The 17186-nt window shown below is 43.3% G+C and overlaps 1 protein-coding gene across 2 annotated transcripts in view; it reads right to left on the bottom strand.

Moving 5' to 3' along the window:
- Positions 1 to 17186, bottom strand: part of LOC139556121 (probable E3 ubiquitin-protein ligase RNF144A-A) — a 45838-nt gene that overhangs the window by 11226 nt on the left and 17426 nt on the right. The window contains exons 2-5 of one of the 2 annotated variants that reach the window (XM_071369666.1): positions 5717 to 5879; positions 3578 to 3682; positions 3240 to 3300; positions 1514 to 1724 (exon numbers count right to left, since the gene is read on the bottom strand). In XM_071369666.1, coding sequence (XP_071225767.1) covers positions 1514 to 1724; positions 3240 to 3300; positions 3578 to 3682; positions 5717 to 5860 — 521 coding nt within the window. In that variant the 5' untranslated portion in view covers positions 5861 to 5879. Of the gene's footprint in view, positions 1 to 1513; positions 1725 to 3239; positions 3301 to 3577; positions 3683 to 5708; positions 5880 to 17186 lie in introns of those variants that run through there. The other variant, XM_071369668.1, reaches the window with a different exon arrangement.

Raw genomic sequence — 17186 nt, 5'->3', positions numbered from 1 at the left:
ATGTGTTGTAGTAGTAGTGGTAGTAGTAGTAGTAGTGGTAGTAGTAGTAGTAGTGGTAGTAGTAGTAGTACATGTGTTGTAGTAGTAGTAGTAGTAATAGTAGTAGTACATGTGTTGTAGTAGTAGTAGTAGTAGTAGTAGTAGTAGTAACAGTAGTAATAGTAGTAGTAAATGTGTTGTGGTAGTAGTGGTAGTAGTAGTGGTAGTAGTAATAGTAGTAATAGTAGTAGTAAATGTGTTGTAGTAGTAGTGGTAGTAGTAGTAGTAGTAGTAGTAGTAGTAGTAGAAGTAGTAATAGTAGTAGTAAATGTGTTGTAGTAGTAGTGGTAGTAAATGTGTAGTAGTAGTAGTAGTAGTAGTAGGTGTTTTGTAGTAGTAGTTGGTGTAGTAGTAGTAGTACATGTGTTGTAGTAGTAGTAGTAGTACTAGGTGTTTTGTAGTAGTAGTAGTAGTAATAGTATATGTGTAGTAGTAGTAGTAGGTGTATTGTAGAATTAGTGGTAGTAGTAGTAGTAGTAGTAAATTTGTTGTAGTAGTAGTAGTGGTAGTAGGTGTAGTAATAGTGGTAGTAGGTGTTTTGTAGTAGTGGTGGTAGTACATGTGTTGTAGTGGTAGTAGTAGTAGTAGTAGTAGTAATAGTAGATGTGTTGTAGTAGTAGTGGGTGTATTGTAGTAGTAGTGGTAGTAGTAGATGTATTGTATTAGTAGTGGTAATAGTAGCTGTATTGTTGTAGTAGTGATAATAGAAGAAGCAGTATGCGTGTAGTAGTACTAGGTGTGTTGTTGTTGTTGTAGTAGTAGTAGTATTAGCTGTATTGTAGTAGCAGTGATAGTAGTAGTTAGTAGTAGTATGTGTGTAATAGTAGGTGTGGTGTTGTGGTAGTAGTAGTAGGTGTGTAGTAGTAGTAGCAGTAGTAGTAGTAAATGTGTTGTAGTAATAGTAGTGGTCGAAGTAGTAGTAACTGTGTTGTAGTGGTAGTAGTAGTAGTAGTAGTAGTAATAGTAGATGTGCTGTAGTAGTAGTAGGTGTATTGTAGTAGTAGTGGTAGTAATAGTAGCGGGTGCATTGTATTAGTAGTTGTAGTAGTAGCTGTATTGTTGTAGTAGTGATACTAGTAGTAGTAGTAGTAGTAGTAGTAGTATATGTGTAGTAGTAGTAGGTGTGTTGTTGTTGTAGTAGTTGTATTTGTAGTAGTATGTGTGTAGTAGGTGTGTTGTTGTAGTAGTATTAGTAGTAGTATGTGTGTAGTAGTTGATGCGTAGTAGTAGTAGTAGTGTTAGTAGTACTAGTAGTAGTTAGTGTATTGTAGTAGTAGTAGTAGTTGTAGTAGTAGTAGTAGCTGTGTTGTAGTGTTGTAGGTGTGTTTGTAATGGTAGTAGTAGTAGTAGTAGTGTTAGTAGTACTAGTAGTAGTTAGTGTATTGTAGTAGTTGCAGTAGTAGTAGTAGTAGCTGTGTTGTAGTGTTGTAGGTGTGTTTGTAATGGTAGTAGTAGTAGTAGTGTTGTAGCCTACCTGGTCTCCCCGGGTAGGAAGGTGATGATGGGCATGTTGTCCTGGCAGGCCTGTCCTTTATGCCAGCTGGCCTGGCAGGCTGAGCAGAACTCCAGACTGCACACCGAGCACTGGACCAGCTGTGGCAGCGCCACTTCCCCCTCCTTCAGTTGGCACACTGCCTGGCATGACGAGGACGGGCACCAGGTTCGACACGGGTCCAGCAGCACCTCTGTGGAATATACACATGGACAGGGTTGTATTCATTAAAGGACATTGTAACAAAACGTTTTGCAGTGGAAAACTAAAATTTGTATTGGATGAGTTCAGGTAGTCCTTCCCTGTTTCAGCCCATTTTCCACCGTTTTCCTCCCATCACAAATGGACAGAGCTATCCGATACCACAGAAACAGACTTCATGGTACAGTCAATATGGCCGCCGGTCTACCCATCACGGAACGTTGACTTAAAATGGGGAATCACGTACTAGTCATTGTATTTCTATGCCTGGGACCTCATACTTCCACAGGAAACATGTGGGAATGGTATGTAGAACAAGGCTACCAGCACAGCTTCTGAAGCCATTTCCACTTCTCCATCTTTGGCATCTCAATAAAAGCTATTCTGATATACAGTATGATTCTGTGTCCTGGCTTGATCTCCCTCTCATCACGATTATGCTAATCTTCTTGAACTCCTCTGTGGTCAGGAGTAAAAAATAAAAGCCTAACACATCCAGTACGGAACATTTAACAACAACTGCTTTGTGTGTGTGTATGTGTGTGTGTGTGTGTGTGTGTGTGTGTGTTTTTGTGTGTGTGTGTGTGTGTGCATCCACTAAAATTTAAAAGTTCTCATCTACCATTATCCATGAGCCAGATGTCTTGGGATTGTTTTTCTGAAGAGGTTTCCAATTAAATCCTACACAAATCCAATGAAACTGAATTTGATTAGTTAAGATGGAGAGAAAAAGGTCCCAGCCTTCGGCTCTGTCGGAGAGCCTTATGTCATCTGAACAGAGGCTAAGATAGGTCTAAAAGTAGAGGAGAAAGAAGACACACTACTGAATAAACAGTCCAGTGTCTCCCTTTTCTCTACTCCTACAGCCTGTATGGTCAGTGTCAGGGTTAAGGTTTTAGGGTTACTGTAACGTCCTGACCAGAGTTATTATGTGTTTTGCTTGTTTAGTGTTGGTCAGGACGTGAGCTGGGTGGGAATTCTATGTTGTGTGTCTAGTTTGTCTGTTTCTGTGTCCAGCCTAATATGGTTCTCAATCAGAGGCAGCTGGTAATCGTTGTCCCTGATTGAGAATCATATATAGGAGGCTTGTTTTGTGTTGGGATTTTGTGGGTGATTGTTTCCTGTCTCTGTGTTTGTCTGCACCAGATAGGTCTGTCTCGGTTTTTTCACATTTGTTATTTTGTATGTTGTTTGTAGTGTTTCACTTGTTCTTTATTAAACATGTTGAACACTAGCCGCGCTGCACTTTGGTCCTCTCCTTCACCCCTGGAAGAAAGCCGTTACAGTTACTGGGTCAGTGATCAGGGCTTTGACCTGTCCTGTGTCCACTCTCAGTCTCTTCTCTCTGTGAGTCTTATATACTGTTTTGAGAGGTTAAGATAGGTCTACAGTGGAGGAGAGCGGGAGGGAGTCACATTGATAACTCGCTCTCTCTACTACCACAGCTTGTGAATGGTCATGAGTCACCTGTCAGGGGTTAGAGGTCAAGGAAGTTGCCTGTACATACCTCTCTCAAACTGCAGCCTCCTGTACCTCTGCATGCTCCCTGCTGCCACCATGCATTCAATCTGCAAGAGAGAGACATACGTAGAGACATACACAGATATGGGTTACGTCTCTCATCACCATGCTTGTTGCACTCTTGACCTGTTGAAGACGCATCCAGGTTGAATGGGAGACAAATAGCTACAGTACTTGGATATCTCAGTGACAGTGTCTCAAATGGCACCCTATTCCCTACTTATAGGCCCTGATCAACAGTAGTGCACTACATAGGGAAAGGGTGCCATTTGGGACGGGCTCAGTGAGTTCAATGGGAAGCCTGGTAGGACTACTTTACTATACCTCATTCTCTAGCAGGTGACCTTGTTTTGGGCAGGCAGAGTCTGGGCAGCTAATAGTGGTTTCGAGGCCCTCTTTGATCAGAAGTTCCACATACTGCTTCAGGCACTGCAAGGGAGAAGCAGAGAAATTAAACTTGATTACAAAAATAGATTGGATAGTGTGTGTGTCCCAAATTGCACCTCATCCCCAATATAGTGCACTACTTTTGAGCAGAGCAAGACAGAACAGTACAAGACAGAACAGTACAGGAAAGAACAGGACAGGACAGAACAGAACAGTACAGAACAGGACAGAACAGTACAGTACAGAACAGGACAGAACAGTGCAGAGCAGAACAGCGCAGAACAGTGCAGAACAGGACAGTACAGACCAGGACAGAACAGCACAGCACAGCATAGGACGGAACAGAACAGGACAGAACAGTACAGGACAGAACAGGACAGAACAGTGCAGAACAGGACAGTACAGAACAGTACAGAACAGTGCAGAACAAAACAGGTATTAACAGGAAAGAACAGTGTAGAACAGGACAGAACAGGTCAGACCAGTACAGAACAGGACAGACCAGTACAGAATAGGACAGAACAGGACAGTACAGAACAGGACAGTACAGAACAGTGCAGAACAGTATAGAACAGTATAGAACAGTGCAGAACAGTGCAGAACAGGACAGAACAGGTCAGGACAGTACAGAACAGTGCAGAACAGTATAGAACAGTATAGAACAGTGCAGAACAGTGCAGAACAGGACAGAACAGGTCAGAACAGTACAGAACAGGACAGAACAGGACAGAACAGGACAGGACAGTACAGAACAGAACAGTGCAGAACAGGACAGTACAGAACAGGACAGAACAGGACAGACCAGTACAGAACAGGACAGAACAGGACAGACCAGTACAGAACAGGACAGGACAGTACAGAACAGGACAGTACAGAACAGGACAGAACGGGTCAGGACAGTACAGAACAGGACAGAACAGAACAGGACAGAACAGTGCAGACAAGACAGAACAGTAAGGACAGTACAGAACAGGACAGAACGACAGAACGGGTCAGGACAGGACAGTATAGAACAGTGCAGACAGGACAGAACAGTGCAGAACGGGACAGAACAGGACAGAACAGTACAGGACAGAACAGTACAGAACAGGACAGAACAGTACAGAACGGGACAGAACAGGACAGAACAGTGCAGAACAGAACAGGACAGTACAGAACAGTACAGAACAGAACAGGACAGTACAGAACAGGGCAGTACAGAACAGGGCAGTACAGAACAGGACAGAACAGTGCAGAACAGCACAGTACAGAACAGGACAGTGCAGAACAGGACAGTACAGAACAGGTCAGAGCAGGACAGAACAGGACCGTACAGGACAGCACAGAACAGTGCAGAACAGGACAGAACAGTACAGAACAGTACAGGACAGAACAGGACAGAACAGTACAGAACAGGACAGAACAGTACAGGACAGAACAGTGCAGATCAGTACAGAACAGTACAGAACAGAAGAGGACAGAACAAGGCAGAACAGTAAAGGACAGGACATGACAGAACAGAACAGGACATGACAGCACAGGACAGCACAGTACAGGACAGTACTGTACAGAACAGGACGGAACAGGGCAGGACAGGGCAGGACAGGGCAGGACAGGGCAGGACAGGGCAGGACAGGACATGACAGCACAGGACAGAACAGGTCGGAAAAGGACAGGACAGAACAGGACAAGACTTAGCCCAGTTCTCTAGTATAGCTGTCAGCCTACATGATGATACAGGCAGGCAGACGTTACATAATGTTGACATCCACTTAACAAGTCACACTCTCACTTAGGAGGAACAAGAACAGGACAGTTACATCAACACAGTCCAAGCTGCTCCTCCTCATCAGAATAGGTTCAGGTAGTTCCTCACTGTTTCACTCCGTTTTCTTCTGTTTGATACTTAATTAACACAGCCCAGTCTCAATACAGCCATGGACTCTATCTGTTTAATAACTTCAAAATTTCTCAAAAGAGGTGTGCTACTGACTTAAATAGATATGTGCTTAGTGAAGTGTGTGATTCCGTCTGTTTTCTTCTGTTTGGTGCCTAATGAACAGGACCTATTCAGCTGTGTTGGCTGTACCTACTGACCAGGCTGCAGAAGACACATTGGCACTGGCTGATGGTGGTCATCTGCTCGTGGGGGAACTCCCCAAGGCACAGCTTGCAGGACATCAGGGGGTCCAGGGCCAGGTCCCAGGTGGGACGGTACCGCGCAGACGTGCCCGTCGTCATGACGTCTGGCACAGGTGACCTGGAACACAGACGGTCATAAGATCAGTAATACTGTAATAATTATTCATTCATTCATTGTAGAACGTCTGCGAGCAAGTCGGCAGGTAGGCTAGTGGTTAGAGTGTTGTGCTAGTAACCGGAAGGTTGCTGGATCGAATCCCTGGGCTGACAAGGTCAAAATCTGTCTTTTTGCCCCTGAGCAAGGCAGTTAACCCACTGTTCCCCGGTAGGCTGTCATTGTAAATGAGAATTTGTTCTTATCTGACTTGCCTAGTTAAATGTATATATATATTTTTAAGTCAGCTTAGATTCTTATTATTATTAAATAATTATTATTATATAATTATTATTATATAATTATTATCTTTCTATTGTTCTTCTTTGAAAATGAATACCATCAAATGACGTCACTGGTTTGATGATTTTCAATTTGATCGTGTCACGTTCTGACCTTAGTTCCTTTTTTATGTCTTTATTTTAGTTGGTCAGGGCGTGAGTTGGGGTGGACATTCTATGTTGTTTTTCTATGTTTTGTTCTGTTGTTATATTTCTATGTGTTTGGCCTAGTATGGTTCTCAATCAGAGGCAGGTGTCAGTCGTTGTCTCTGATTGGGAGCCATATTTAGGTAGCCTGTTTTCTATTGTGTTTTGTGGGTGGTTGTTTCCTGGGTTTGTGTTTGTGTCACCATTCAGGACTGTTTTCATTCACTTTGTTATTTTTGTATTTTGTAGTGTTCAGTTTATTATTAAAATATGACGAACACTTACCACGCTGCATATTGGTCCGATCCTTCATACTCCTCAGACGAAGAGGACGAGAATCGTTACAGATCGTCCATCAACTTTACATTGAATGAACAGTGTTTCTTCTAAGCTTCTTCATAACAACAGCTTGTTTTAAAATGTATTTAGGTTATTTTGTAATGAATATTCAACCTGTCTAGCACTTTTGAAGGTGTTATGGAGTCATGAAAGCAACACTGTCATCCTTAGTTGCTGCTTTTGAGAGTGAACAGTTTTTTTTATTTTTAAGTGCAGAGCCCATATCACTAAGAGCTTTTCCCCCTCCTCCTCCACGTACGAGCTTACAACTGTTCAGAATAGTACAGCACAGACCAGCCTTTACAGAACACTACAGCTGTTCAGCACAGTACAGCACAGACGAGCCTCTACAGAACACTACAGCTGTTCAGCACAGTACAGCACAGACCAGCCTCTACAGAACACTACAGCTGTTCAGCACAGTACAGCACAGACCAGCCTCTACAGAACACTACAGCTGTTCAGCACAGTACAGCACAGACCAGCCTCTACAGAACACTACATCTGTTCAGCACAGTACAGCACAGACCAGCCTCTACAGAACACTACAGCTGTTCAGCACAGTACAGCACAGACCAGCCTCTACAGAACACTACAGCTGTTCAGAATAGTACAGCACAGACCAGCCTCTACAGAACACTACAGCTGTTCAGCACAGTACAGCACAGACCAGCCTCTACAGAACACTACATCTGTTCAGCACAGTACAGCATAGACCAGCCTCTACAGAACACTACAGCTGTTCAGAATAGTACAGCACAGACCAGCCTCTACAGAACACTACAGCTGTTCAGCACAGTACAGCACAGTACAGCACAGACCAGCCTCTACAGAACACTACATCTGTTCAGCACAGTACAGCACAGACCAGCCTCTACAGAACACTACAGCTGTTCAGCACAGTACAGCACAGACCAGCCTCTACAGAACACTACAGCTGTTCAGCACAGTACAGCACAGACCAGCCTCTACAGAACACTACAGCTGTTCAGAATAGTACAGCACAGACCAGCCTCTACAGAACACTACAGCTGTTCAGCACAGTACAGCACAGTACAGCACAGACCAGCCTCTACAGAACACTACATCTGTTCAGCACAGTACAGCACAGACCAGCCTCTACAGAACACTACAGCTGTTCAGCACAGTACAGCACAGACCAGCCTCTACAGAACACTACAGCTGTTCAGCACAGTACAGCACAGACCAGCCTCTACAGAACACTACAGCTGTTCAGCACAGTACAGCACAGACCAGCCTCTCTCCACTCCATACAGTTCCAGAGAGAGGGAGAGAGAGCTTCATTTCAGAGACTTCATTTCAACCAAGAGTGAGTGAATGTGAGAAGCGTTATGCAAATATACAACACGTTCCTCTCACTTCACACAGAGTAGAGGGAAGTTGTGAATTGATTGACCAGGCACCATGACTGTGTTAAGCCCTTAAACGGCCCTACTCTGTACTGTGTGATGGGATGCCTCATGGGGAGGGCCAAGCTACTGTGGAACTGGCACCACAGGGAGTTATGAAAGCAGAGCCAAGTTCAAACCTCAATGGTCCTAAGTTACTATTTATGAACAAAGATGGAAATGAGTGTTGCTTGCCTTCCACAGAGCCATGCGTCACTACTGTAACTAGACTATACAGCTAGTGAGTTCTCTTTTCTACCCTAAGATGATTCATGTGGATTGGTACTGGTAGTGTGGAGACAGGGTTGGGGACAGGGTTGAAGACGACAGGGTTGGAGACGACAGGGTTGGAGACGACAGGGTTGGAGACGACAGGGGTGGGGACAGGGTTGGAGACGACAGGGTTGGAGACAGATGGAACTGAAGGACGTTGTGCACGGGTCCCTAGAGGTAATGTAGGAGGACCTCCTGGAGGACCCTGTGTGTGTGTGTGTGTGTGTGTGTGTGTGTGTGTGTGTGTGTGTGTGTGTGTGTGTGTGTGTGTGTGTGTGTGTGTGTGTGTGTGTGTGTGTGTGTGTGTGTGTGTGTGTGTGTGTGTGTGTGTGTGTGTGTGTGTGTGTGTGTGTGTGTGTGTGTGTGTGTGTGTGGATGACCAACATCACACAGTTGTACCACAGCCAGACCCCCTTCCCATCCCTACCACTCTAATATTAGGAACCTGAGTGAGAGTATGTGACCGTGTGTGAATGTCTGAAACTATAAAAAGGAACATGTTGATGACACATGGCGTATCACATCCTCCACAAAGTGTCAATACAACAACATTTTCCTCCAAACACAGTACAGATGAGAAAATACGTGTCATATGGATATCACTCCAGACAACATGTCTCACAGTGGCTTCGCCCCAAATGGCCCCCTAGTGCATTTTAGTGCAAAAATAGCGCACTTTGTAGGGAATAGGGTGCCATTTGGGACTCACACTTAGTGTTTATACTGTATAATAACCAGACAGACATTATGAGAAAAATGCGAAAACAAGTCAGATATGAGAAAATATATATCCAGAAATAAGGTAGATATCATCCTAACTGATGTTGTCACATTAATATACAGAAAGCGAGGGACGGTTCAGAGCGGGTGGGATGGAGAGTCTTTCATTTCGTAGCAAACCCATTATGACCATAGACTACCAGGTTGACTCCAGCAGCAATACAACAGGATATTAAACATATTATGTTCAGCCCATCGCTAATTTCTAAATGATTTTATCAACATCGCCATAATCACATGAATGAATGCTGTGTGTACAGATGAAGGCTGCCCTGCTTGACCATAATGTTAGAATACATTATTATGTGACTCCTGTCTTCCAGCAAAGTCATTTTAAAGTCAGATTCAACAACAGAACAAATGAGACATATAACAGTGAGAATGAATGGTAAGAGATAGCACCCTAAGTCATTGGGTGCGTCACAATTTTATACTCCTGAGCGGTGCAATGGTCTAAGGTACTGCAATGCTGTGCAAAAGGTGTCACTACAGACCCTGGTTCAATCCTGGGTGCTGCACAATTGGCCCAGTGTTGTCTGGGGTAGGCTGTCATTGTAAATAAGAATGTAATCTTAACTGACTTGCCTAGTTAAATAAAGATACAATTAGCAACCTATTTAGTGCATTGCTTTTGACCAGATGCCTGGGAATACAGTAGGGTGCTATTGGGATATGCAGGGCCTCAACTACTAAACTGGGGGGGCAGAGTAAGGGGGAAAACTCAAGTTCAGTCAGTGTCTGTCTCTTTAACTATGACATTTCATTGCCAGGCGAGTTGAAACCAGTGAGCAGAATAGGTCAGTTCAGTTGACTTCTCAGCATGCCTCAGTGCTTGCTCTCTCGCTCTCTCGCTCTCTCGCTCTCTCGCTCTCTGTCTCGGGCTTTCTCTCTGCCGAGTCATTCCATGTCATTTCAGCAAGCCATGAAATCGTTTCTGTAGTTGGAAACATAATTAGCATTCCTGAAACATAATTTTTTTTAAATTTAATTTGATCTCTGTGAAATTAAGCTAATTGTGTGCACCCAAATGATACACATAATATTCTACAAATATTGTACCCAAAAATCGATTTGGACCAAACTTTTTCCTACCATTGAGTAAGACATGAAGAATCCAATAACAGGGTCAAAAGACACCCACGGAGCCCCCACACCAATTCCACCCCAACAACCAGTATTCAGTGGCAGTTCTCTGACAGATTATGCCTAAGAGGAGAACAAACTGAATTGCGTTCATGGAGGACTGGCTTGAATTGTGACGATGACCATACAATTTATTTTCAACATGAGCAAAAGATATTGGTTTTCTACCCAAAGTTGCAAAGAAAAATATATATTTATAAACCAAACATGCAACAATTTCAACGATTTTACTGAGTTACAGTACAAATCAGTCAATTAGGCCTTAATCTTGGTCATAGATAGCTTTAAAAAAAGGTAGGGGCGTGGATCAGAAAACCAGTCATTATCTGGTGTGACCACCATTTGCCTCATGCAGCGCGACACATCTCCTTCACATAGAGTTAATCAGGCTGTTGATTGTGGCCTGTGGAATGTTTTCCCACTCCTCCTCAATGGATGTGCAAAGTTGCTGAATATTGGTGGGAACTGGAACCCGCTGTCGTACACTTCCATCCAGAGTAGGGCTGTCTGGAAATCATAGTCGACCAAGAGTCGTCTGTTCTATCGACCAATCGGTTTGGTCGAATTTAAAAAAAAAAGTGAATTCCTTCATATACTGTATAAACACATCCTATGTGTTTTAATCAAATCAACTATATGCACCGAGCTTGTCTGATGCTTAAAGCGAAAGGTTTGATGAAATAATTAAGACACACAAATGACTAGAGGGAGTCCGACCGCAATTGATTTGATTGTGCCGGGCCGGGCTCAGATTTGCTGCTCTGTGTTAAAAAAAGACAGCGAGTGACTGTGTGACTAGCACCCGTTGTCTCTCTCGCTCCTTCCTCCCTGCTGCAGCGACCACCACAGAACATCAGCAGTGTGTATCGCACTGTCCATGATGCTGAAGCTGCAACATAATTACAGCCATTTCTGACTGAATTGTGTAAAGATCTTTGCAACATGGGGCCGTGGATTGTATGCTGAAACATGAGGTGATGGCGGCGGATGAATGGCATGACAATGGGCCTTAGGTTCTAATTATCTTTGTGCATTCAAATTGAAATCGCTAAAATGCAATTGTGTTCATTGTTGGTAGCTTATGCCTGCCCATATGTAACCGATGTGAAATGGCTAGCTAGTTAGCGGTGGTGTGCGCTAATAGCGTTTCAATCGGTGACGTCACCCGCTTTGAGACCTTGAAGTAGTGGTTCCCCTTGCTCTGCAAGAGCCGCGGCTTTTGTGGAGCGATGGGTAACGATGCTTCGTGGGTGACTGTTGTTGATGTGGGCAGAGGGTCCCTGGTTTGCGAGGGGACGGACTAAAGTTATACTGTTACACATACCATAACCCCACTGCTACCATGGGGCACTCTGTTCACAATGATGACATCAGCAAACCGCTCGCCCACATGATGCCATACACGCTGTCTGCCATCTGCCCGGTACAGTTGAAACCGGGATTAATCCACAAAGAGCACACTTCTCCAGCATGTCAGTGGCCATCGACAGTGAGCATTTGCCCACTGAAGTCGATTACGACGCCGAACTGCAGACGCTAGTGAGAACAACGAGCTCGCTTCCCTGAGGTGGTTTCTGACAGTTTGTGTAGAAATTATTCGGTTTTGCAAACCCACAGTTTCATCAGCTTTCTGGGTGGCTGGTCTCAGACGATCCCGCAGGTGAAGAAGACGGAGGTGGAGGGGCTGACGTGGTTACACGTGGTCTGCAGTTGTAAGGCCGGCTGGACATACCGCCAAATTTTTTGAAACATTTTTGGAGGCGGCTTACGGGAGACAAATGAACATTTAATGTAATTCTCCGGCAACAGCTCTGGTGGACATTCCTGCAGTCAGCATGCCAATTGCACTCAAAACTTGGGACATCTGTGGCATTGTGTTGTGGCAAAACTGCACATTTTAGATTGGCCTTTTATTGTCCCCAGCACAAGGTGAACCTGTGTAATGATCATGCTGTTAAATCAGCTTCTTGATATGCCACACCTGTCAGGTGGATGGATTATCTTGGCAAAGGTGAAATGCTCACTAACAGGGATGTAAACAAATTTGTGCACAAAATTTGAGAGAAATAAGCTTTTTATGCGTATGGAAAATTTCTAGGATCTTTTATTTCAGCTCATGAAACATGGGACCAACACTTTACACATTGCATTTATATTTGTGTTCAGTATTAAACACAAGACACCAGCAACATGGATAAAAGGGTGCGGTGGCAGTAGCAAGAACACCGGCATCTAGTGGGCAAAATGTTGTACTTTCACACTCATTTATGGTAAATAATGCAAGGGACTTATTTTAAAAAACATCCCCAGATTCACAGGGAATACATTACATAGAATGAAGAAACAATACCCCAAGAAGCAGCTCCATACTACTTGTCAGACATAGAGAACTGATACTGTACACTAGTTGGTGGGGTGAGATTGGCATGGGGTGGCTATTGATCTTTTTATTGAATTTCTCAGGCCTAACTCATTGTTAGGAAGAATTATGGTCCAAATCGGATATTAGGTACTATATTTATTGAAGATTATATGAATCCTATAAATTAAAATAGCTGAATAGCAATCAGTTTCTCAGAGATCAAATTATATTTCAACAAAATAATTTTGCAGGAATGCTAACCTTATCTGTTTCTAACTACAGAAATGATTTCAGAACATTATGAGATGGTAGGTGTCGAAATCCTCTTTCTTGTGTTTTTTGAGGTGGCTTGACTACCTTGTCTCCCGAGTGGCACAGTGGTCTAAGGCACTGTATTTCAGTGCTAGAGGTGTCACTATGGATACCCTGGTTCAAATCCAGGCTGTATCACAACTGGCTGTGATTAGGAGTCTCATAGGGTGGTGCAAAATTGGCTCAGTGTTGTCTGGGTTTGGCCGGTGTAGGCTGTCATTGTAAATAAGAATTTGTTCTTAAATGACTTGCCTTGTTAAATAAAAAAATGATCTCTGTCTCTTTACCCTGTGACAGACAGAGAACAGTGAGGTGGGTACTACCTCTCTGACTGACTGGCCATTTGTATAATTGATAGTGACACCCTGTAATTGCACCCCAGCTATGTTTAGGCCAATTGGGATTGTCTACAGGAGTCAATCTCTTGTTATTACCTCGTCCGAAGCTTGGAAAGAAGCATTTCTATCATCACTTACAAAATATGTGTTTTGACATGCAGAAAGGCAAGCCAATATGCTATAATGGCTGACTATTAGTTGATCACTCATATTTTTTTGTGATGGACTGTATGAAAATTTACAATTTTAGTAGTTTGTTCTCATTCATTTAATGGACGACTGTGAGTCAGAAATGGGGATTGATTACTCTCTCTGCATGGTAGACCAGACCAGCTTGTTACCAGCCCATCTGCTTTAACCATCCATCTGGACAAGCGGCTCAGAGCAACGTCACTGTGCTGCTAGACCTAGGAGAACAATGCTGATAAATAGATCAACTAGATAGGCTTCATTCCAGATATGCATAATGCTATAATCTATTTTGATTGTAAATTCTATAATTGACAATACAAAGACTGGATTTATATAATCTGAGGCTGAATCTGCTAGTTAAAAACCACTCTTAAAGTGGCAATCTGGGATTGGTACATCCATTTTGGACTTTAAAATTAATTATAAATTGATTAATGAAGAAAATAATTGATAAATGCCTCATGAGTTTAATTCCAGCCCCATCCCCTCAGCTGTTTAACAAAAAAGTGGCAAGGTGGCAACTTTGTTGTTGTTAGAATCCCAGATTTCCCCTTTAACTCAACAACTGTAGTGGAAAATCAATATTGTAAGCATTTCTCGAGTCAGTCAGGCAGTCAGTCAGTGTCGATCTCCGTCAAAAGCACCTGTCTTCTGAATCTAAATGAACTGACAGCTTTCATTTCAGTCCTGACAAGCATATACTGTAGCTACATAATGTCGCTATCAAGGGCTTACGTAAACTCTTTTTATGTATAATCCATCTAGGTTAAACAAAGCAACAGTAAACATGTCATCCCCCACAAAAATGTAATGGCTTATTTGACGGAATAGACGTTTAGTAGTGCTTAGGTTGTTACGAGTGTACTGATAAGTATGATACTTTGAGAAAAAACACTATATCGGATTTGTGCCTGTTGTTCACACACGTATCTGCCCTCTCATTGGATAGAATGGCTAGAATGATCTAGAACAGGGGTGTCAAACTCATTCCATGGAGGGCCTTTTTTTTCTTTCTTTCAATTAAGTCCTAGACAACCAGGTGTTGGGAGTTCCTTACTAATTAGTGATCTTAATTAATCAACCAAGTACAAGGGAGGAGCGAAAACCCGCAGGCACTTGGCCCTCCGTGGAATGAGTTTGAGAGAGAATGAAAGACTGTTACCCAGGCTAACTGCCATCTATTTTTAACTTTTTTTTTTTCATTGTTAGAGCAGCCACTATAATGGATAATCTGTGGTAACACACAATAACTGAAATGTGTTAGTCACACGCGATATCTCAATTGGCCCAAGAGGGGGCGCTGCATCATTCATGGGATACTGTTTACTGTTGCCTTGTTTTCCCTTGATGATGATGACCAGGACCTGCTAGTGGTAGTTTGGTGATAACTGCACTGTGCTTAACATTTTCATTTTCATTTTCATTTTCAGTATCCCAATTTTGCTTAATGGCTCGCTTGCCCTTATTTGACCTGTAAACCACAGGTTTCTACAAAGGGTTCCAACTCGGGTATCTTTAGGATTCTTGTGTTCAAGTACACAACTGAGAAAAAGTGGATCAATCTCTTTATATCTTTATCTGTAGACTAGAGATTGTTCATTGTTAAAGGGCATGCATGCTATATAAAACTGAACTCGAATAAAGTTAAACACCATGGGAGCGATCTCAAGGCCCTTTCGCAGCACACGAAGTGACAAGGTCTTTGATTTCCTTAGCAGAAGTCCACAGAGATCGGAGAGAATCTCTGGCTTCTGAATCTAACTCTAGCCAGTCAGAAAAGTGAAATGTAGGTCTCCTAAATTAGTGTCAATAATTGGATTAGAACAAGGAAACGCACACAGCTTCCAAAGAGGAGAGGAAGGTGTGTGCCGTGCGTCTGGAAGAACAGTCTTTAAAGAAGATAATCGTGTGCGCGAGACAGAGAAAGAGAAAGAGAGAGAGCGAGAGAGAGAGAGCGAGAGAGCGAGAGAGCGAGAGAGAGAGAGAAAGAGAGAGAGCGAGAGAGAGAGAGAGCGAGAGAGCGAGAGAGCGAGAGAGCGAGAGAGAGAGAGAGAGAGAGAGAGAGAGAGAGAGAGAGCGAGAGAGAGAGAGAGAGAGAGAGTGCGAGAGAGAGCGAGAGAGAGCGAGAGAGAGAGCGAGAGAGCGAGAGAGAGAGAGAGCGAGAGAGCGAGAGAGAGAGCGAGAGAGAGAGAGAGAGAGAGAGAGAGAGAGAGAGAGAGAGAGAGAGAGAGAGAGAGAGAGAGAGAGAGAGAGAGAGAGAGAGAGAGAGAGAGAGAGAGAGAGAGAGAGAGAGAGAGAGAGTAATCCACTTTGCTTGACCAGCAGAAATCAACAAAGGAAAATAATGGTCTGTTCCACAGGGGAAAAGAAGTAGCACTGAGACAATTCTTACAGTAGAACAAGATGATCTCTGAGATCCAACCTCCTGCCAAATGTATGACCATATTATAGACACATATTTCCCTCAGATTACAGACCCACAAAGAATTAGAAAACAAATCCAATTTTGATAAACTCCCATATCTATTGGGTGAAATACCAGTGTGCAATCACAACAGCAAGATGTGTGACCTGTTGCCGCAAAAAAAGGGCAACAAGTGAAGAACAAACACCAATGTCAATGTAAACATATTAATATTAAACATATGTAATATTAAAGAGGTCTCAAGGTATTGCTCGCCTGAGGTAGAGTACCTTATGATAAGTTGTTGACCTCACTATCTACCAAGAGAGTTCTCATCTGTATTATTCGTAGCCGTCTATTTACCACCACAAAGTGAAGCTGGCACAAAGACCGCTCTCAAACAACACTATAAGGCCATAAGCAAAGAAGAAAATGCTCACCCAGAAGTGGCACTCCTAGTGGCCGGGGACTTTAATGCAGGCAAACTTAAATCAGTTTTACCAAATTTTTACCAGCATGTCACATGTGCAACCAGAATTTTTTAAATCCTAGACCACCTTTACTCCACACACAGAAATACATACAAAGCTCTGCTCCCCCCTTCATTTTGGCAAATCTGACCACAATTCTTTCCTTCTGATTCCTGCTTAAAAGCAAAAACTAAAGCAGGAAGCACCAGTGACTCCCTCAATACGGAAGTGGTCAGATGACGCAGATGCTACACTACAGAACTGTTTTGCTAGCACAGACTGGAATATGTTCCGGGATTCATCCAATGGCATTGTGGGGCGGCAGGTAGCCTATTGGTTAGCGTGTTACACTTGTAACCGAAAGGCTGCAAGATCAAATCCCCGAGCCGATAAGGTAAAAATCTGTCGTTCTGCCCCTGAACAAGGCAGTTAACCACTGTTCCTAGGCTTTCGTTGAAAGTAAGAATTTGTTCTTAACTGACTTGCCTAGTAAAATACCTCAGTCATTGGCATCATCAATGACGTTGTCCCCACAGTGACAGTACGTACATATCCCAACCAGAAGCCATGGATTACAGGCAACATCTGCATTGAGCTAAAGATGAGCTAAAGATGCCGCTTTCAAGGAGCGGGAGACTAATCTGGACACTTGTAAAACATCCTGCTATGCCCTCAGACGAACAAGCAAAGTGTCAATAAAGGATTAAGATTGAATCCTACTACACTGGCTATGACGCTCGTCGGATGTGGCAGGGCTTGAAAACTATTACGGATTACAAAAGGAAACCCAGATGCCTTTCATGCTCGCTTCGAGTCAAGCA

The sequence above is a fragment of the Salvelinus alpinus genome, chromosome 27 (assembly GCF_045679555.1).
Source record: "Salvelinus alpinus chromosome 27, SLU_Salpinus.1, whole genome shotgun sequence".
NCBI lineage: Eukaryota > Metazoa > Chordata > Actinopteri > Salmoniformes > Salmonidae > Salvelinus > Salvelinus alpinus.
The sequence above is the reverse complement of the archived record's forward strand: the minus strand, read 5'-3'. Positions and strand labels throughout refer to the sequence as shown.